General features: G+C 42.0%; 1 protein-coding gene across 6 annotated transcripts in view; it reads right to left on the minus strand.

The window, feature by feature from the left end:
- Positions 1 to 22,429, minus strand: part of gabrg1 (gamma-aminobutyric acid type A receptor subunit gamma1) — a 64,084-nt gene that overhangs the window by 18,935 nt on the left and 22,720 nt on the right. For 4 of the 6 annotated variants that reach the window (XR_015102600.1, XM_086126530.1, XM_086126529.1 and 1 more), the window contains exons 5-9: positions 22,301 to 22,383; positions 21,344 to 21,481; positions 21,028 to 21,180; positions 19,323 to 19,525; positions 17,272 to 17,466 (exon numbers count right to left, since the gene is read on the minus strand). Coding sequence is in view for 5 of the 6 variants with exons in the window: in XM_086126530.1 (XP_085982656.1) it covers positions 17,272 to 17,466; positions 19,323 to 19,525; positions 21,028 to 21,180; positions 21,344 to 21,481; positions 22,301 to 22,383 (772 nt within the window). In the remaining variant the exon portion in view is untranslated. Of the gene's footprint in view, positions 1 to 8,891; positions 17,467 to 19,322; positions 19,526 to 21,027; positions 21,181 to 21,343; positions 21,482 to 22,300; positions 22,384 to 22,429 lie in introns of those variants that run through there. The other 2 variants (XM_086126531.1, XM_086126533.1) reach the window with 2 other exon arrangements.

The raw sequence follows: 22,429 nt of genomic DNA on the forward strand, positions 1-22,429 counted from the left end.
TTCGTCTGACAGAAAAAAATACATTAACATCGCTAGTCAGTCCGGGTGTTGTGGTAAAAAATTGGCTAATGCTAACTACTAGTGATGGGTCCAGCGACACCGATGCGTTGACGCATGCGTCGGGCTCACAGAGCAATCCACGTGTCGGTGCATGTGCTGCTTCATTACATCACGTGATTGACACGTGAACTGCACCGGCGCAGTCTAGACTGCATCGCTGCGTCGACACAGTCCAGGCTGCTTGGCACAGTCCTTTTCTGTTGCTGGTCCCTCTCTCTGGAATGACCTCCCACTAAACATTCGGCAAGCCTCCTCGCTGCCCATCTTCAAAACCCTCCTCAAAACTCACTTGTATTCTTTGGCATTCGACTCAGCATGACTTAGATTTGTTCTTGGTTTTACTGTTTGGTGCTTTCTACCGCCTTTATTACCGATTTGTCTTACTGTTTATTGTGCATGTTAAATTGCTCCATGTACTGCACTTTGTATGCAGCGATGGCTGTTTGAAAGTGCTCTATAAATACTGTTGACTTGACTTGACTTGACAGTCCAGGGGGCGTCGACTCAGTGCAGGGGGCGTTGACGCAGCAAAAGCCCGCACAGTGTTTATAAGAAAGTGCGTCTGGCGACACGATGCCGACTGCCGAAACGAGCCAGACCTCACCCTCGCTCGAATAAAAATATATGTTTGGGCAATACGGAAAACACACTGATTATCAGAAAAAATGTGTCCGTCTGACTTCGAGCGTCGTGTCAGCTGTCATATAATAGGCTATTATTATATGAGAAGTGCTCTATGAACGTTTGTACTGTACGTCATACTCCAGTTGATTGAGAGGTCCCGCCTATAAGGGGCAGTTCCAGAAAGTGACTGCGAGTGAACACACCGCATGTTTGATGACTCTGCCACGCTGTTATTAAAAGTCACATAAAACGTAAACCTTGTCTGCTGACCATCATTAAATCGGCTAGGCTAGCTTAGCTGTTGTTGTAGTTCAAAGCTTAATATGTGGCGTGGGTTGGGTCGCCGCCGCGAGTACGTGCCCGCACTCACGCGCGCACAGCAGAGAGCAGCGGACTATCGACTGCTGAGACGCGCTTCACTCAAGTGACGTTGCTACAGTAAGTGCATATTATGTAGCAGCTTCCGGACAAACACAAATTGTCCGCCGTGTAGAGCCATTTTGATCTCCTTTTGGAGAATAAGGTATATATTAAAATCTCCTTGTCTCACCAAGTGCCTCTCGGATTTTTGATATGTCTTATTCCATTGTGTGTGTGTGTGTTCTCCACAACAGGGGAAATAGCATGCATTAAACGCAACAGACTGAAATTTAAAACACTGGAGCATCTTATTTTTCTCAATCAAAATTTGTGAAGACAAAGCCCACAAGCATCCTCATTCACATGATTTTCACATTATTGAAACTCATTGAATGATACGATATGAATGCATGGATATGAATGATATTGTCAAGGGTCAAGGTCATCTTTATTGTCAAATATGCTTTATGTATGACATGCAGCATAGATGAAATTTCTTCCTCTCAATCCTCAGTGCATATATGCATGCAAACATGCTGTGCATTAAACACACACAGCTAAGAAAGGATAGCAGTTACACTGTATAAAAAAGACATGTAATCTGAACAATATAGAGTCCATACTGTTCAGATGACATGGCAAAGTACGGCCCGCGGGCCGGATCTGGCCCGTTGGTCTTTTGAATCCAGCCCGCCGAAGATTGGTGCACAATTAAGGTTTGATTGCATTCATTTTGTTTAGACTTGTAATGACAGGTATTTCAACACCAGGTGGCGCAGTTACATCAAGTTGAAGAGCACAGGGAGGGAGGGGAAGACGAAGAAAGAGGGAGAGAGTAATGACCATGGAAGGGAAAGTAATATGTACAGTATCTGATTAAACGAAGCGGGTAACAAAGTACGAAACATTCAGGAGACGCCTGGAGTCGGAAAGACTCAAATCTACGAGACTTTGAAAAACAAGAAAGCGATTCTTACTCAGTCCGATTCTGGCAATTTCCATGCTCAGAGTGAATTGCTTGTGGCTCGAGTAAATGAACATTTCCTAGAATGGTTTATGGTTTATCATGTTAAAAACGTTCCGCAAACTGGACCGCTAATAAGAGAGGAGGCGAGTTCCATAGCGCTAAGTATGAGCATCGAAGACTTTGAAGCGTCCCGAGGCTGGCTTCAAAAGTTCGTTGCGCGACATCAGCTGAGCAATGCTGTCATGTGTGGTGATCGAGACAAGGTTAGAGACAGTGAGTGAGAGGAAAGAAAAGCCACAAGGTCTCTTACTCGTCTCATTTTGTAGCAAATAGTCCTATTTCTAACTTTTGGCCCGGCCCTCCACAATATTTTCTGCTTCTCATTTGGCCCCCCCGGGAAAATAATTGCCCATCCCTGGTATAGACAATATAAACAGCATAAACAACAATATAAACAATGGCGCTTATGGCTATTGTGGGTAGAGTAAGGTAGTGCATTGTATACACTTCATCATCAAATCAGTCTGTTCAGTCTGTCAAGTGGGTTGGCTGCAGGGATTTTGAAGGTCCAGCAGGTGGCAGTGGTCAGCGACACAGTATCAGCACAGTATCAACACAGTGTGTCATTGTGTCGACACGCCTCATGAGTCCTCATGGACCCATCACTACTAACTACTCTTGCTATCTTTGGTCACCGTTCAGCAAAAGAAAAAAAGTATGACCAGTGCTAGTTTATCAGGTAGCCAGTTGTTTGCGAAAACTTTTGCTAACGCTTACCAGCTACGCCAACTTTAACAAAATTCTTTTCTCTAAATAGGTGGAGAAGAAGTTTATTTCGGGGTTTTGTTGAGAATGTGGCCCAACTGCTCTTATGCAGCTTTCAGCAAAGCGTGGCAAATGCTTCTCTAACACCTAAAAAGCAAAGGGCATCTCGGGAGTGCACTTCATCCGTATGTGTGTCATGCATTCTTTATGAACCATTTCTACAAAGTTAAGCTGGCAGCACTTTGAGTAACACAAGCAGTACATAGTGCAGCTGACCACTGAAAGCACACCATCTCGGTTGAATACTGAGACGTGAACTAAAATTAGAATGATTATCTATTCGTGGTAATACAACCAAAATATAACTGAAAAGGTTCAGCATATATTTTTATATGGTCACACTGCCAGCCTTTTGAAAACTTTTCTCATTGTATATTATTCACGGACATTAAGAATTAAATGTATTAAAGAAAAAAAAGAGTTCACTTGAATCTGTACAGGGCGGCCCGGTGGTCGACTGGTTAGCGCGTCAGCCCCACAGTGCAGAGGTGCAGAGTTTGATCCAGGCTCCGGCCTTCCTGTGTGGAGTTTTCATGTTCTCCCCATGCCTATGTGGGTTTTCTCCGGATACTTCGGTCTCCTCCCACTTTCCAAAAACATACTACATTGCAGGCTGATTGAACACTAAATTGTCCCTAGGTGTGAGTGTGAGCGTGGATGGTTGTTTGTCTCTGTCTGCCCTGTGATTGGCTGGCAACCGGTTCAGGTTGTCTCCTGCCTACTGCCCGAAGACATCTGGGATAGGCTCCAGCACCACCCGCAACCCTTGTGAGGATCAAGTGGATCGGGAAATGGATGGATGAATCTGTGCAGCGTACAAGCTCTGCCGTTTTTTTGTGTGTCAGTGTGACGAAGACTTGGTGACGATTTGGCTCCCAGCTGTCTGTGGGCAAAGAACCAAGGGGACATGCGATATCCTTCATGCTTCACCATAGATAGGATCAAGTCACAAGCTTGAATTCACAAGCCTCACGTCTCAAGCAAGTCTCAAGTCATTTGATTTTTTTTTTCTTTTTTTGCAAATCAAGTCCAGTCTAACCTGCAGTACAGTATGTCTCGTAGTAGTCTGATGACGATAGAAGACCAGCAAGGTGAAATTATTATTATTTTTAATTGAAGCAATGTATTATTTATTATTGAAGCACGTGTGGTATTTTTTGACTCCTCTAGATGGTGGTCTTGGTTTAAATGTAATGGTTAGTGCAATGGAAATGTATTACAATTCCACTGCATCTTTAAACCAAAGAGTGCTACCTGCAGGAGTCAAAAACTATCACAAGTGTTTTACAAAGCTTCAGTTGTGTATCACTAGTGTTTATCACTGGCTTTGAAGATAACAAACTCCAATTCAGCACAATTTCACAACACAAAACATCCTGTAGTCAATAAGAACTTGTTTTAAAAAATCAACTGACCAGTCTGCATCATTGGTCTGTTTGCAGAATATCTACAGTCATTTCCTTTTTACTGCTTATATTTCAAAGGTTCTTGCCCGCAAGTCCGAGCCACAATGTGACCTCGTCATGATTCCACTTTGGCTGCAGACCCTCTCAACTGGGATGCTTTTGATGCTGGTGAGAAACGTCGGCTTCAACCATTATCTACTGTATTCATTACATATGGATTCCATATTCATTCCATGTACTGTTTTTAACTTATATTTACTTATTTTTTTAAAGTAAATTGATTCCATGTAACCGGTATTGTTTTTTTTTTGTTTATTTTCTTTTTACTTGATTTGAAATCCTGTTTTTTCCACATGCACATGCTGTTCCACACTTCAAGTTACTTCATTTTCAAACCATAGTTATTCCATGTGGTCTAACGTTAATTTAACCGATTGTGAAACACTTATTCCCTTGTTTGGTCAACTGTTACTTCACCATTTCAAATTCTTTTTATATTTATTGTTTTTGCCATTGTCCTCTTCACGACGCACTGGATCGTCCAAGTTTGAACAAATTGATGATAATCATTTTCCTAGCCATGTGTATGACATAACAGTGTAGATATATTGTCAGAACTTGTTGCATTGAGATCTGGATAGGTTCAGACTGAGATCTTTCCAGCCGAGGCAACGACATTGATGCAAATCAGATATAGGCTCAAATCTAACTTGAAGTTGATGAATTGAATCTCAGGTGAAATTTGAGCTCAGGGGCAAATACTTGAGTAGATGAAGGGGCTCTTCTTTTATCTTCTCGCTCACGCTCTCTATCTATGCCTCTCTAAAAAAGTTCTCCAGGCCCCCCCCTCAAACATCTCAGCACTCTTTTCCACTCTTTTGCTGACCACGGTCTTTACTGAAAGACCTCTTGTTTTCATGGCAATCCTTATTTCTTTGCCTAGTTGCCTTGTATTTTTGGTTGTTCTCCCACAAGCGCTAAGTTCCGCCCAAAACCACCAGAGGTGGACTTACAATGAGCTTGAATTGAAACATTGAAAAAGGCCAGGAAATTCACCCAGTGTGGTCCTCATGAAAGTGCACGGGACCTGAGCCACGAGAACCCTACCAAGGTTTTGTTTTCCTACTCCCACCTGTCTGGTTTTTCCTTTTTATTTTTTCATTTCTTCATCTGCAAACAAGTCAAACTTACTTCCACCTGTTGATCACGTGACAATGTGCTGACCAAACGTTTGCAGCCTACTTGAGCTTCAGTTTGTTGCAAACAAAACTTGGATAAATGCCAGCAACCTCTCATAAGGTCTGTCATTACAATCCTCATTACCACCTTGTGCTAGATCCACGAACAGGACGTGAGAGAGCTCTTCAAGCAACAGAAGATCAAGAAATCTGCGGGGCCAACAAAGTGTCCCCCTCCTGCCTGAAAGTCTGCGCTGACCAACTGGCTCCTGTCTTCACAAAAATTTTCAACAGATCACTGGAGCTGTGTGAGGTCCCACCCTGCTTCAAACAGTCTACCATCATCCCAGTTCCCAAGAAACCAGCAACATCGGAACTGAACAACTCTAGGCCCTGTGTTCTGATATCTGTGGTCATGAAAGACTTCGAAAGCCTTGTGCTGAACCACCTACAGAACATCACCGGACCGCTGCTGGACCCTCTGCAGTTTGCCTATGGGGCAAACAGGTCTGTGGAGAACGCAGTCAACATAGGGCTGCTCTACATCCTGGAGCACCTCGACAGGACAGCGACCTTCACAAGGATGCTGTTTGTCAACTTCAGCTCTGCGTTCAACACCATCATCCCGGAACTCCTCACCTACATGCTTCTCCAGCTCAGTGTTTTCCCCTACGATCTGCCAGTGGATCCTCAGCTTCCTGTTGGAAAGGATGCAACAGGTGAGGCTGGGAAGGACATCATCAATACAAACGATGAGCACTGGGACCCACCGAGGATGCGACCTCTCTCCTCCCTTTACGCAAAACGACTGCACCTCAATGCACCCAGCCATCAAACTAATAAAGTTCGCAGACGACACCACAGTCATGAGCCTCATCGACAACTCTGCGTACCGACAAGAAGTGGAGCTGAACACGCTCAAGACTGTAGAGATGATCGTGGAGTTCAAGTCAAGTCAACTAACTGTATTTATAGAGCACTTTCAAACAGCCATCGCTGCATACAAAGTGCTGTACATGGAGCAATTTAACATATACAATAAACAGTAAAACAAATCGGTAATAGAGACAGTAGAAAGCACCAAACAGTAAAGCCAAGAACAAATCTAAGTCATGCTGAGTCGAATGCCAAAGAATACAAGTGAGTTTTGAGGAGGGTTTTGAAGATGGGCAGCGAGGAGGCTTGCCGAATGTTCAGTGGGAGGTCATTCCAGAGAGAGGGACCAGCAACAGAAAAGGCTCGATCCCCTCTGAGCCTCAGTTTAGTTCTTGGTACTTCTAATAAAGTCTGGTCCGCAGACCTGAGGCGCCGGGCAGGTGTGTAGGGGCGGATGAGCTCAGAGAGGTAAAGTGGCGCAAGATCATTTAGAGATTTGAAAACAAATAATAGGATCTTGAAAATAACTCTAAAATGTATAGGGAGCCAGTGAAGGGATGCCAGAGTAGGAGTTATGTGCTCCCTCTTACGAGTACCAGTCAAGAGGCGAGCAGCAGCATTCTGGACCAGCTGAAGGTGCTTAATGGAGGACTGGCTGACTCCAAAGTAAAGGGCATTGCAGTAATCAAGCCGGGATGTGACAAAGGCATGAATTACTGTCTCAAAGTGTTCATGAGAGAGAAGAGGTTTTATTTTGGCCAGCTGTCTAAGGTGAAAGAAGCTGGATTTAACTACGGCACCAATTTGGCGATCAAGTTTGAAATCACTGTCCAGTTTAAGGTTTCGGTCAAGCTCCGGCTTGTCACACACATGAAGGTCCATCCTGTCTGCCACACTTCCCTGCTCAAGTCCCTGGCTTCTCCTCCTGCTCGTGATTGATGGTGATCCTGTGTACATGGTGAAGGAGATCCTGGACTCGAGGCGCAGGGGTAATAGATGGATATCTGGTCAACTGGGAGTGCTACAGACCAGAGGAGGGACAGTGGATCACCCGCTCCTGGATCTTGAACCCGTCCCATCTGAGAACCTTCCGCTCATCTCATCCTCCGAAACCACGCCAAGAATTGTTTGTTGTGGGGGTAGTGCTGTCATGATCCTGTCCTGTCTGCTTTGTTTTTTTTCAGTCTGCAGCTGGAGAGTGGGCGTTCCCTCATGAGCCGCACCTGACACTAATCATCCTCGTTACTTCGCTGCCTTTAAAAGCCAGGTCATGTCGACAACTGCATGTCGGATTATCAAAGCTTGCTCATGATTCGAAGTGCTTCGATTTTCTTGACGTTCTTGACATTTTGCCTCAAAGCTTCTCACCACATTTGTTCTAAGTATTGTTTCATGCAAGGTGTTTTAGTTTTTCTCGTTCCCTGCCTTTTGCAAGTATTCACTTTTTCCTGGTTCTTTGTTACTGGTGTCCTTCATTGTAGTTTGTCCAGCTTGCGTTCTTTGTAAATAAATATTTTTTTCAAATCTTCTGTCTGTGCCTAACTTTGTGGAATCCAATTCTTTCCAGAGCATTTGGGACACATGACACATATCCAAGAAAAGTAACTATTATTTAATGATATTGAAATAATTGTAGATAGACCAATAATGGTGAGTTTTGATAATGTCATGGCTTTGTTGTACCTGATAAATTTGGCATCAAGTACCACATTTTTCACTTGGCAAAAATACCACTTGGGTCAGAGAGGGCTCGACTTCTTAAAACTAAGTAAGAAATTTGTAAGACTCAGGTAAGCAGATAAAACTAAAAAAAAAGTACATATGACCTTGTGTTTTTTTCCCCAAAATATAGTCTATAAGTCCATACTGCTGAATAAACCTGGGTGTGCCAGTGTTGGTTGGCTTCTTCATTGGAGATCTAAGAATACTTTTGCCAGTACAGGGGCTCATTTGGAGTGTTGCTGAACCTCCTGAACCAGGACCGACCAGCATGAATGGGGTGCAGAGATTGAGGTCCTGGTTTATCTTCTGCGATGAGATTTTGACTTTTGATGATCATTGATTGATTTATAAAAATCATAGTGATGAAACTTCACATATCATGAAAACTGATTACACCAGGGGTGCCCAAGTCTGGTCCTCAAGAGACCCTTGTCAACCTGTTTTCAATGTCTCCCTCCTCCAGTACACCTGATTAAAACGATCAGCTCATCAGCAAGCTCTGAGACGCAGATAACGATCCTGATCTATAGAGTCGGGTTTGTTGGAGGAGGGAGACCTTACTGTGTGGAGTTTGCATGTTCTCCTCGTGCCTGCATTGGTTATCTTCGGGTACTCAGGTTTTCTCCCACATTCCAAAAACATGCATGGTAGGTTAATCGAACACTCTTTATTGTCTTCTTGTCTCAAGTTGTGATAATGAGTGTGTTGTTGTTGTATATGTTGAGCCCCATGAGGATAAGTGGTTCGGATGGATGGATTTCAGAAACAAACAAATGAAAACAAATCGATTTGAAATGAAACAGTATATTTATTTCCCAAAGTCACAGAGAGCCACAGCAGAAACATCTGAAAAACACCACTAGGGCAAAATAACACTTTGGGACCTTTTCCAGGCACGACTTTATTTTAGTGTGTATTGAGTAAGAACAATACAATATGATCGACATTTACAAAGGAGGGCATTGCACAGGGGTGATGTGTTATTATGTAAAAATATTTCTTAATTTGAAATAAATAGGCTTTAGCTGCATACAAGTGATAGGATAGAACAGGATTTGGGACGTACTGGTGACACACAAGCTAACAAAGTGAATATTTAGCAAAGATGGAAGAAAAACTTAATTGACACACATTTTAAACGAACAATAATACAATACAATACATGCTGATTTATATAGCGCTTTCACAACAGCGACAGCTGTAACAAAGCGCTTCACAAAACAGTTAACATGAAGTAAAATAATAAACACAACACATAACATAAAACACGGACAGTCGTGCAGTCCTAACCACTTTTCCGTCACACGCTTTGTTGTTTGAAGCAGTTTGAGATGAAAGAGGAGAGAATCAAAGTGTCCTTTAACCAGTGGATCAGAGACATCATGCTCAATATGTGCACACGTCGGCTACAAGCTAAGTTTCAAAGTCAACAAGAAGCTGTAGCATCCATTGACGAAAAAAGAGATTGGTTCACTTCTCCTGTCCCATGGAAATCCATTTCAATTCCAAGCGGCGACTCTCAGTTCCAAATTCGCACCGGCGCTCTGCACCAACGCTCCTCTCTCCTCATCCTCAACTTCAGCAGCCATCCATCCAGCCGCACCAACGCCGACTGTCCAACAGCGCCGACATATCCACTGAACAAAACGGGGTTGTGAAAAATGCTGCCCATTACAGGCGCAAAAAACACAAGCACCCCAGGTCTGTCCAGCACCGACAGTCAATGACGGCGACATTCCTCCAAATCAACATCTGTGCTGGTAGAGGCGTGCTGCCGAGAAGGCGCAACCACCAAGCACAGATACTTCTCCTTTGACGAATGTCGTGGCCAAAAAGCGCTGAAAACAGTCCATATCAGGTCCACACGATGAAACAACAAACAACATGTGACAAAACAAAAGACAAAAATACCAAAAAAGAACAAAAAAGCAAGGCTCTTGAAGAGCACTTGCCGAAGGCTGCCTACTCGGGCGCCATCTTGGGAAAAAAAAAATATATATATATATATATACCCCCATTCACTAGTTATTCTCGTGAACATTTTTTTTTCCAAAGATGCTTTTGAATATTCTCAATCATCCAGGTCATTTTATTTCATTGAATCAATTGCAACAGAACTGTTATGGTGATCTTAAAAGTTGCTGCGCTTCTCCTCCAAAGGAGGTTGCAACAGTTCATGCATAAGATCAGGTAGGAGAGTACAAGCCAGGGTGTTGGTCTGAAAACCAACTACAGCATTTCACCTCTGAGTTAAAGACACATAGACATTGTAGATGTCTGTTAGAATGTCCCCCATTAAAATTCCATGCAGTCGCAAAAAAGGTTGTGCAACCACTTTTGGGCCAAATGAGACCACGCTGTTATTTGTTAGAGGCTTAATTATTGTGAAGGGATGCTGTTGTTTGTGGGACATATTGCAGGTGGTGTCATAGGCCTCCACCAGCTCCTCAGTTCAGAGATGGTCTTTCTTTCATTGAAACACCACAGAAGGATTGTGATAAATTCATTTCATATGTACCTTTGGCCGGGAGAGCCTGTGTCGCCAAAAATGCAAGAGGAAGTGAATGGGGCCATCGATCACTGGAACAACCTTCCCTATTGACACTCGCTGCTTTATTCTCAACTGTTTCCTCGCTGACTCGCTAACCACTTCTTCCTGCATTATTGCGCCATATTTCTGTTGTTAAAAAAAAAGATACCGTTTAATCCATTGTGTGTGGAGCTTTAAAACCCCAAACATGGTCGCAGTTTTTCGTTTGCTGTGTTTTGTAGTGCTCAGTCAGTGTCACTAGTTGGTGCACCTCTGGTTCTCAGTCATTTTAAAGTACAATTCTGAAGAGGTTTCAGTCAACACATAAAAACCCTCTAGCGACTGTTCAGTTCAATAAAAAAAATCTAAATTTGAAGACTATATGCCATTGAAAATGTGTATATATCTATATATATAAATATATAAGATCAATCATCCACCCGTTGTTTTTATAGAACACATATGTCCATAATATATACACTGCATATCTGCTGTCATTATGTGTCCATGACTCTACAGGACAAAACATTTGCACTAATACTTTGTTGTATCTCTCTCTGTACTTGTAACACACCCGATTCAAATGATCAGCTCATCAGCAAGCTCTCTGGAGGCTTGAAAGCATCATGAAAAATTTAATCAGGTGTGTTGGAGTAGGGAGGGATCTAAAACAGGCAGGATATGGCTCTAGAGGAGCCGGAGTTCCCTACCCCTGCTCTAAAGCAAGGGTGTCCACAATTAGGGAAACAGAGTACTATTTGTTGGGCACCGATTAATGTACAGGGCTACTAGTTTCATGCACAATGCAAAATGAGCTCAAATTAACTTTAACGCTATGTTATCATGGATGATTAATGCTGCAACTCTAATGAGGAGAAGCGGTACAGAAAATGAATGGATATTGATTTATGTAAAGATTGATTCACGTTCATGATTTGTCACAATAATTATCAATGATGATTTAAGACCGGAAACAGATCACTTTTTCGACAAACAAGAAGGACTTTGAATTAAATGCTTTCTTACTCATTTGGGCAAAGGCTGTTCCAACAGCCTGGGGCTTCCAGGAAAATGTGTTTACATATGTTGATATTTCATATTTAGATTGACAGCTTGACAGCTAAGTAGCTGGCTCACCCGCTAGCTTAGCTAGCTAGCCAGATGATCAATCGATCATGTATCTCAGTGGTCCCCAACCCCCGGGCCGGGGATCAGTACCAGTCCGTGGGTCATTTGGTACCGGGCCGCACAGAAAGAATAAATAACCTACATTACTTCCGTTTTATTTATTCGACTTTTAAGAAAAAGAAGGCTATATTTAAGAGACAGTATCAGGAGCCCTTCTTAAAATACGGATTTATCTCATAACTCTGCATAATATGCGGCGATGCTGAGTCATATTTTTCATGCTCTTTGTATCTTATTTTGAAGACACGTTTAAACGTTACCATAGTGTTGCGGGCAATTAGCATGTTGCTCGTGTCATGACACCACAGTTCTCATGCATGTCATATCATATGATTTTGTTGTATTTATCTGTCACACCTTCAAGTCCGGTCCCTGAAAATGTTGTCTGACATTAAACCGGTCCGTGGGGCGAAAAAGGTTGGGGACCGCTGATGTATCCAACACATACATGACTTAAAATTGGAAAACTTTCAGAAACCAGAAGGACAGTCCTTTAGCTGTGTTTACCAAGAGGCATTTTGTTGTTGGTGAATTTGTTACAGTGTATCTTAAACGACGTCCATATATTTTCAAAACAAATAAATGACTGAAAATTAATGTACTCTAGTCCCTGTTAGAGAACAGCTGCAACACAGTTAGGATTGCATAGGTTACTGTAGGTTTTAACACACTTTGATAAAAGAATTGTTTAAAAATAAAGGATAGCTCAGGCTTCTTTTTCACCAATTTAGCTACTTTAAGATTTAAAGAGTTATAAAACATGCCATTTCAATAATTTATCATTTGAATCTGTATTAAATGATGTTATGACTTGACGTCATGACAGAGAGTTACATGTACGTATAGTTTAGAAATAATACCTACTGATGAATTTTAAAGTGTAAGTAAAAGGAAACACCAATGTGGAAGAGGATCAGCTTGAGTTGTCCTTTTATTGTGATTGTTTGCTGGTAGCTTGTTAGACTCTCCACATTGACTAATGTCCAAAAAACCCAATTTTATGTGTCAATTTTGTGTTTGTGCTGCTTTATTTGTTCATCACTCGCATATCTACATTTCACATCTTTTTTCCTGTTTCCATGTGTCCAATAAGACAAGAGACACAATTTCACTTGGTTCTTTGCGGCCTTTTTTTTTTTGCCTGCACGGAATTTTTATACTGTGTGAACAACATGAGCCGAACTTAGTTTCAGAATTTTGTGAGACTTTTGTATCCCCTTGAAGATAATGCTGAAGAATGTACCTGTATATATATATATATATATATATATACACACACACACACACACAGTGGTACCTCTACTTAAGAAATCAATTGGTTCTGGATAAAAATAATGGTCTTTTAACTTTTAACTGCATCCTCATTGTTTTTTGCCCTCTTTAGTCCATGTTCTTTCTCATAAGTGATTTTTGCCTGGCGTTTTCTAAAGAACTGATCCAAAGACGTTTGCTTTTGTCGGTTTTGACCAATCCTTCGAAAATGTCCAAGGCAAACATCAGCATAGAGAGCGATCACCAGACTGGTGAACACTTTTTCTGGGTGGTCCACATTTACGTAAAACTATGGGAACACCTCATGGCCCGAGGGGCGGATGACGAGGACGCTGCATTGACAAATCTCTATCTATCTACACCAGTGGTTCTTAACCTTCTTACAGGTACCGAACACATTCACCGAACCCTTCATGAGTGAAAAAAAACATTATATATTGTTTTTTTTAACAAATTCAAGATATAAAAAAAACGCATTTATTAAAAACTGAAAAGCCGAAATAATATTTCAAAAGATAAGTAAACTTTTTTTTTGTACGATGTACTATCACAACAGTCAAGCGTTGACTACTAAGCAGAGATGTGTTCCTCGAGCCGGTCCTTGGCCTCGAGGACCGGCTCGAGGACCGAGGGGCGGTCCTTGGTCCTCGGCCTTGGCCTCGGAGTCAAGTCCTTGGTCCTTGGCCTCAGGAGTCAAGTCCTTGGCCTTGGCCTCGGATTGCTGGTCCTCGGACACAATGAGGGGATTAGAGCCTTGAATCCCTTGTATAAGGACCGCAATAATCATGAAGGAATCTAATAAATTCCATCCAAGGAAACCCATATTGATGGATTAACTCTGGCGCTTTAAGAGGGGCGGGTCTGCCACTGACAGATAACAGCACAACGTATGAAGTAGCGGCATCACAGTTTCAATCACGGTTTGTTGCATTCGCGATCGGCAGTTTAAATAGCGTGTAAAGCCTTTCTGTAACAGTGGTGTCTTTTATTTAGTTATTTTTTCACAGTCGTCACGTTTGTGCGGTCGCACTAGAATGTTTGTTTGAACCAAGTAATTTGCGTTGCAGCTGGAGTCAATAATGTCGGCAGTTCACTTCCGGGTTTGGCCGTTGGGATTTGGAGTCCTTTTGCTCGATTCCAGTTATGTTTGCTGAATGCTTTCTCATGTTTGGAATAATGAATATTGATAGTACATAGTTTAAAAACATGGTTGATTTAATTATTTATTATTGTGAAGTTGAAGGTATTAATTAATGTAGTATTAGTGGTAGTGGTAATAATAGTAGTACTCAGAGAATGGTTAGAGATTCAGCCATCTCGTGACCTCTGCGTCCCGCGTCCAAGACGCATAATTTTCCCACGGGACGCACAGTTCCAAACAATGTGCGTTTTTGGGACGCAAGTCAAAACTCTCAGTCAAAACAAACAAACAAACAAAAAACCTACGGCAAGCCTGAGGATTTCACAGTAACAATCGTTACCGGTAGCGTGTCGTTTCCGTGGCGTCATTTTTACGGTACCGAAAAATAGTTTAATTATAAAAGTCACCGCACTTGAATTGACTGTGTGATCCACGCAATTTCACTGCGCCTGTATGTGTGTTTGTGATGTGGTGTGTGAGTGTGTTTCTTCTAATTTACTTTCGTTTTGTTTTGTTTTCAGTGTTGGGGGGGACACAACAGATGACGTTATGTGTGCACGCAGGTTGTTATTTTAGTCCGCAAACTGAGGAATCGCTTGTCTGATTTTTCGAATGAATCGTCCAAAGGGCGTATCACTAAACTCACCTGTGACGTATGCACAGAACGCGAGAGCGAAATACGACGCGAGGCACGATTACAAGGCAAATTGGTCATTAGATTTGTAGGCTAATTGCTGTGAAAAATATTATGAAACAGTATTGGTTATTCTATAATTTACTGGTTGTAGCATGGTAACTTTATGAATAAAACATTCGTCACAAGGTGTAGTAATGCTAATGTTAACTGTTGGTAGAACTCATGATGACGTGTGTTAAATTCTTTCGTCAAATTGATAGTAGATTACACATGCATCGTCTTGGGAAGAGGATGTCAAGCCACATCAATACTTACCTGTATTAATGATTACCAGTCAATTAATCTTTGCAGTGTGAGATTGGAAAAAATACTCTGATGATGCCACATGAGTACACCAGATTTTGATCCATTTATTTTTTGGAATAAACCTGGAGTACACAGCTGCTGATGTAATGTTCATTGTTAATGCATAGTTTTCAAACATTGACCCTTGAAACATTATACTTTTGAGTTTCGGAATTCTTGATTATCAATATCAGTCAAAATAGAAAAATGGGTTCCCATGATAAACGTTTATGGAACCCAACATTTGTTATCGTGGTTTCCCATTGGGTAATCCGACGGAACCGAAAAACGGTTACCATGAATTTCCGAAATCCTCAGGCCTGCTCCTGAATTATTTAAAATTTTGCAGCATTTGTTTATCATTGTATGTATATGTTGTTGTTTGTGTTATTATCATCTGCAATTGAATAAGTAGACCCTTTCAGAATTCAAAATTTGGGACTCTCTCAATCCATAATGGCACTCATACTTTTCTGATCAGCGAGTCCCTGGGACTCGCTGCCGGTAAACTGTAAAATTATCACTGAAAGATTAGCGCTTTTTCTGCAGTCAGTGATTGACTTCTACGCAAAGTCTTTTCTCAACTTTTCTCAACTTGTGTTCCGTGCCATGTCATGCCTTTTGAGTGTTCAACTTCATATTAAGAAACTACTGCACTAAAACATTAATTCATAAATGTATACCATATGATTTTATTTTTTTTCTCAGTATAAATAACACGTACCCTGACTGTTCTACTCTTTGAATAAAAACACTTCATTCAAGCGTTAGGGAGTGCAAAGGGTTATGATGGAGGGGTGTTGCAAATCATGAAGACCTGCCAAGTGGTATGATAGCATTGTTTTATACATGTCCTCGGCTAGGCCTCAGTTTCAAAATCAGTCCTTGGTCCTTGGCCTTGGCCTCGGAGGCAAGTCCTTGGTCCTTGGCCTTGGCCTCGGAAAATTTCTCAAGTCCTTGGCCTTGGCCTTGTCCCGGAAAATTTTCCAAGTCCTTGGCCTTGGCCTTGGCCTCGGAGTCAAGTCCTTGGCCTTGGCCTTGGCCTCGGGTTGCCGGTCCTTGGACACAACACTGCTACTAAGCGAACTAAATTTCACAGCACTGATTGGACAAGCAATCTAATTAATCATCTGCAGCCAGTGATGGCCAAGCGGGCGTGCTATAACTAATTGACATGTTGAGTCGTGCGTGTCTTAACCCCTGAGACCAATTCACCGAACCCCTGGAGTTCGATCGAACCCAGGTTAAGAACCACTGATCTACACATAGACACATACAATAGAGGTCCCTCTCAGCCAACGGGATGCCAGGAAGATGCTCGTTAATAGCTAATTGACATGTTGAGTCGTGCGTGTCTTAACCCCTGAGATCAATTCACCAAACCCCTGGGGTTCGATCGAACCCAGGTTAAGAACCACTGATCTACACATAGACACATACAATAGAGGTCCCTCTCAGCCAACGGGATGCCAGGAAGATGCTCGTTAATAGCCAATGGCAGAGCAGCTATAAGTATGTTGTGTTCAGGAAACTTGGAGCTGTGAGTAGCAGCCCATACTGTATTTTTACCTTTCGTATCTTGAAATGTCTTTCGAACAAGAGGCAATATTTTCCTGTTGAGACATTTCATAACTTGAAAATTTCGTATGAAGAAGACGTTCGTAAGTAGAGGTACCACTGTACAGTATCTATTCAAAGTAATATGGTAATTCAGTTCCGAATACAGGTCCTTTCATGCGTGCGACTTTCCATTCAAAAAAAGCTGTCAATCATTCTGATGTCCAACTATGAGTAAAGATAAATTTTGTGTGAACCTGTCTTTGATTTCATTCGCCATAATGTAGGACATCATCAACAAATAACCATAACAAAGACAAAACCTGGCACAAGAGTATGTTTTATAATCACCAAATAAGGCAGTTTTTAGTTGTTCTTTTATGGTGTGCGTTTGCAAGGGGAACAATATTACTACGGTCAGAGTAGCCCATTTCCTGGAAAATGTGAGGCCATACAAAAACTCCAAGCACCCTTCCTTGGGGGACTGGTTTTATAGATAAAGATAGCCTATCCAATAAACCAAATTAAAAAGGCCAAAAGCTGTCGGGAAAAATATTCGTGAGTAAGAATCGATCTTACTCACTCGCACATGCATTTTGTTTTCTCGCCAGGCACCTGAGCGACAGTCATCAAAGCAGCAGAAGAAGCTTGTACAGTCTTTTCCATCCAAACACTCGTAGGCAAAGTCATCCTCATCATAGTGCATAATGTTGTTCATTTGCAGCAGGGATGGTCCAGGGCGGATATTGATACTAGATGCCATACTAGATGGCTTGTGCTGTTGAGAAAAGAAAAAAAGAAGAAGAAAATCATTGCAAATAGGTAAGCCAGTATTTCTCCCAATATACTGGAGGTCAGTATCTCAGGACATGATTTGACTCTTGGACATCTATTTTCATTGAGAACAAAAGTATGTATAGTAAAAATGTGACTTAGTTCTAAGCTTGTACAGAATCCAGGACATCTGGAAAGAATATAATTTATTTATTTTTCCAATTTTGGTTGTCTTACAGCCTGAGGAAAAATATAAAATTCGTTTTTTCTTTCAAAATTTGGCACTCCACACCCGATTTTGAGATTTTGGCAAACGTATGATTATAAAAAGAAGCTAGCACTGGAATGCAAAAATATTCAGAAACGTTTTTTCATGCTGTCATGATGGGATTTGTGTTTAGAATTTTGAGGGGGGGGGGACTGATTCAATAAATATGCTGCAAGGTAGAAAATATAAAGCACTGTGAATGATGTCTGGATGTACTAAGTCATTCCAGTCAGTATCCCGCCACAGTTCTGAGGCAGCAGGGTTTCCCAGCCTTTATGGAGCCATGGCACATATTTCACATCAGACAAAATCTCACGGCACACCATTGAGCAAAACGATACATACAATGTTGATATCCAGGTTCATTCGGTACTCTGTCTCATCAATTGAAGAGCATTTATTGTTTTGCCGCATTTTATGTTGCTGGCCTACATAAATTGACCAAAAAATTTATGTTTTGGGGTTTTTTTTTCATTATTATTTGTCAAAAAAATCAATTTTGGAAATATGTCATGCTTCAGACGTCATCACCAGAGATGTTTATGGGGCTCGTGGACAGGCTACTTTGAAGGAGCGTGTGCTTTTGCATTCACTTTTCAAGAAATCCTTCCATTCATCCTTTTACCAAACATTTCATCAGAATGCTTTGCTCATCACGGAATACTTCAGAGACGGTACAAATTGAGAGTTAACCAGGTTGCCAAGCAACGGGCTGTGTGTGTCGCGCATCAAATAGTCCCAAACATTGACTGTCCATTGTACTGTTGATTATTATCATGACTGTATTGTTTGTGACCAGCGCTTCAACTGTACATTCCATCAACATGCGGAAATGCTCCTCACAGGTGAACAAAAACGTCTGCTGGTACTGGTCCGTTTTTTAACCAAATATGACTAGGCAGTCAGTGAGGGTGTATGTGCCACCAGAGTGCCTCAGGACTCAGCTTACGAATGTCACATGACCAAACCCAAATACGTCATTTTTCAGTCGACAGCATTTGGCAAAATGGCCACCTTAAGAGATGGGTTTTGCTGCTTAATTGAGATTCCACAATGCAATATTAATTAAAATGCCGTGTTTCCAGTAGTGGGGGACACATAGACCATATTATTATGAAGAAGATTTTGACTTGACTTCCTCTCTAAGCACAGGGGAAAATATGCCCCTTGACAGCAGATTGTGACACGGTCACTCCTCCCCCTGAACAATGCTGCTGATGTCACTCACTAAAAGTTTTTTTTTGGGCTTCTTTAAAATTCTCACAATATTTCTGGCATCAACTGCTGCTATTTCATTTGATTTACCCACTCATTATCGGTTACTTAGTACACTTGTGGTTTATTTCTTCTCCAGGCCACTTCAAACATTTGCACTGGTTATGACCATTGTTTATGTTGTGGTTCTGATTGATTTTCTATCTTCAACCTGCCTTACTAATTACTTGTTTTTCCACCTGGAGACAGCTCTCTGGTTTCCATGTTAGTTACATCTCAAACTGCATTAAACCCCACCTGATGCAAGCTTCTGTCTTTTGTTTAAAGCTGTGATTTATTTATTTTTTTTGGTTAAGGCCAGGGAGAGTGTTACTCACATGTGCATTACTCTTGGCTTTAGACTTTTTGCTCTGTCTGTTGCTGGTGAAGTAATGCAGCGTTCCGTACTCCATCAGAGCAGCAAAGGTGAAGATGAAGCAGACAGAGACAAACAGGTCCATAGCTGTGACATACGACACCTTAGGGAGGGACTTTCTGGAAATGGTGCTCAGAGTTGTCATGGTAAGCACTGTGGTGATACCTAAAATAAATACCAGAGAAAACGTATTTGTCAGCGAGATAAATACGTGACATCACCTGTCCCCAACCTCTGGGCCGCAGGACCGGTACCGGTCCGTTGATTATTTGGTACCGGGCCGCATAGAAAGAATAAATAACTTACATTACTTTTGTTTTATTCATTTCGGAATCTGAAAGATGTTATATTTTGAAAAAATACCGGATTCCCTGTTACATCCGTCTACAGCAGGGGTGTCAAACTCAGGTCCTGGAGGGCCGCTGTCCTGCATGTTTTCCAAGTCTCCCTGTTGCAACACACCTGATTCAAATGATCAGATCATCAGCAAGCTCTGCGCAAGCCTGACATCGAACCTGTTCATTTGAATCAGGTGTGTTGCAACAGGGAAACTTGGAAAACATGCAGGACAGCGGCCCTCCAGGACCTGAGTTTGACACCTATGGTCTACAGTGTGTCACTCTTGACACAGTTCAAGTCGTTTCTCGGTCACGTGATAGGTTACCGCTAAAATGAACCCCGGGAGCAAGCAAAGTGAGTAAAAATCAAACGTCTTTGGGAAGGGGAAAAGGCTCAGCCAGGAGACAGAAGAGGAGCCAACAACTTCCAAGATAAAGAAGGCTACATTTAATAAGACAGTATCGGGAGTCCTATTTAAAATACAGATTTATCTCAACAGGAGATTCCCACGCACCAAGCCCACTCTGCAGAATATGCGGCAATGGTGAGTCGTATTTTTCATGCACTTTGTATGTTATTTTGAAGGCACGTTTAAACGTTACCATAGCGACCAGAGAGTGATGCAGGCAAATAGGACGTTCCTCGTGCCATGATTTGTGTTTATTATTATGTTTCGAACATACCACAGTTTTCATCCAGGTCATATGATATTATTTTGTTGGATTTATCCGCCACACCTTCAAGGCTGGCCCCTGAAAATATTGTCTGACATTAAACCGGTCCGTGGGGCAAAAAAGGTTGGGGACCGCTGCATTACACCTCATGATGGTGTTTAATTGTATGAGTGCTGAGGCTTGTTACCACAGAGGTTCCATCTTAAAATATTCATTCATTCATTTTCCGAACCGCTTGATCCTCACAAGGGTCGCGGGGGGTGTTGGAGCCTATCCAAGCTGTCTTTCGGGCAGTATGCGGGGGACACCCTGAATCGGTTGCCAGCCAATCGCAGGGCACACAGAAACAAACAACCATTCGTGCCCACACTCACACCAAGGGACAATTTTGAGTGTTCAATCAGCCTGCCATGCATGTTTTTGGAATGTGGGAGGAAACCGGAGGACCCGGAGAAAACCCACGCAAGCACGGGGAGAACATGCAAACTCCATACAGGAAGGCCGGAGCTGGAATTGAACCCAGTATCTCTGCACTGTGAAGTCAACGTGCTAACCACTCGACTAGTGGGCCGCCCCCTTAAAATATTCAAGTATTGCTAGCACAGCCGGTAAAGTAATCTGATAAACACTTTAAAAAGTAATACTCAATTGTACCTAAAGATGTGCGAGCAGGGACAGCATCCTTGTTAATCCAAAAAGAGACCCAGGACAGGACCACAATCATACTGCATGGAATGTAGGTCTGGATGGTGAAATAGCCCATTCTCCGACTCAGGTCAAAAAAGATCGTCATGATGACATATTCCCCTGATAATAAAGGAAAATAAAGGAAAACGAAGCAAAAAAAAAAAACCCCACCAACAACAACAACAAAAAACATCAAATCAGTTTGGTTGGGCGTAAGAGAATATATATTGTATTTTAAAAAAGAAGAAGCTGAGCAATGAGCAAACAAAAGTTAATTTCCTACCTGACTGGGTGTGTGCCACATCCGAAGTGTTTCTCATCCCTACAAATGCAAACTGGTAAAGTCTCCAATATCGCTGGTCTGCTACCTCCACTGCTCGTCTTTGCCACCGGTATGAAATCTCATTCCGAGGGTAACCATCTACAGAATAGCCCCAACAACAAAGATACCACCGAGACAGACAGATAATTAATCTCGGAGGAAGTAAAACAGAAAACTCATCCAGTATCCCCCACAAAAGGGTAATAATGTGACAGAGGTCAAAATGTAGCATTCGAAATGGCAACTGACAAGCTCAGACTCACAAAATTCAATCAAACGAGCATAATGGCTTCAATTGAAAGCTGAAGTAACGGAAAGGAATTGACCACGCACAAACTCCCTCTCCCAAAATATTCTAACGATGAGGCCAATTCAGAATGAATTGAGCAAAATTAACACAACCGGTGTCGTGTGTGAACAAAAGGCCCGTTCTTCTCTAAACACATTTTCTTGTTTAAAGAGTCAACATTATTTTGTTATTGGGTAACTTAAAGAACTGGTTTATGCTCGTTTGGTGAATTTCAGTTGATCTGCAATGCACCAAACATCAATCGCCCCCATGGAATGGTCATTGCATTTTTCACTGGCATGTGGACAAGACATGAAAGGTTGAAGAACAAGAGACAAGTGAAAGGTGACACAGACAGCATGAATCAGACTACAGAGGCTGTATAATTCATTAAGTCTGTCAGAGCAAATGGTACGAGGTGACATCTTCTCTCCGCTGGTAGCGCAAATGATAGATTGGAACAGGCTTTGGAGGGCGGCTAAAAGCAGATGGATCTTTGGGCAAAGAGAAGAAATTGGCTTAGCAGCTAACGCAAGCCCACTGAGAAGCCTCTATCGCCAGGCAAGCTAAAGAATTTGACGTCAAGATGACGGGTTTAGAATGGGAGGAGGAGACATTCGACCACCTACAGCTTGAAAACTCCAGCGGACACGAGTGCTCATCCATTGGAAAGTTATGCAGCTTAAGGTAACACTCCGCATTAATTGTCAACCTGACAAAAACAAAATTGTGACAGAGAAAAGGCAAGTCTCATCATT

Source organism: Hippocampus guttulatus, chromosome 13, assembly GCF_054856545.1.
Source record: "Hippocampus guttulatus isolate MCC_2025c chromosome 13, RoL_Hgut_1.0, whole genome shotgun sequence".
In the NCBI taxonomy this organism is placed as follows: domain Eukaryota; kingdom Metazoa; phylum Chordata; class Actinopteri; order Syngnathiformes; family Syngnathidae; genus Hippocampus; species Hippocampus guttulatus.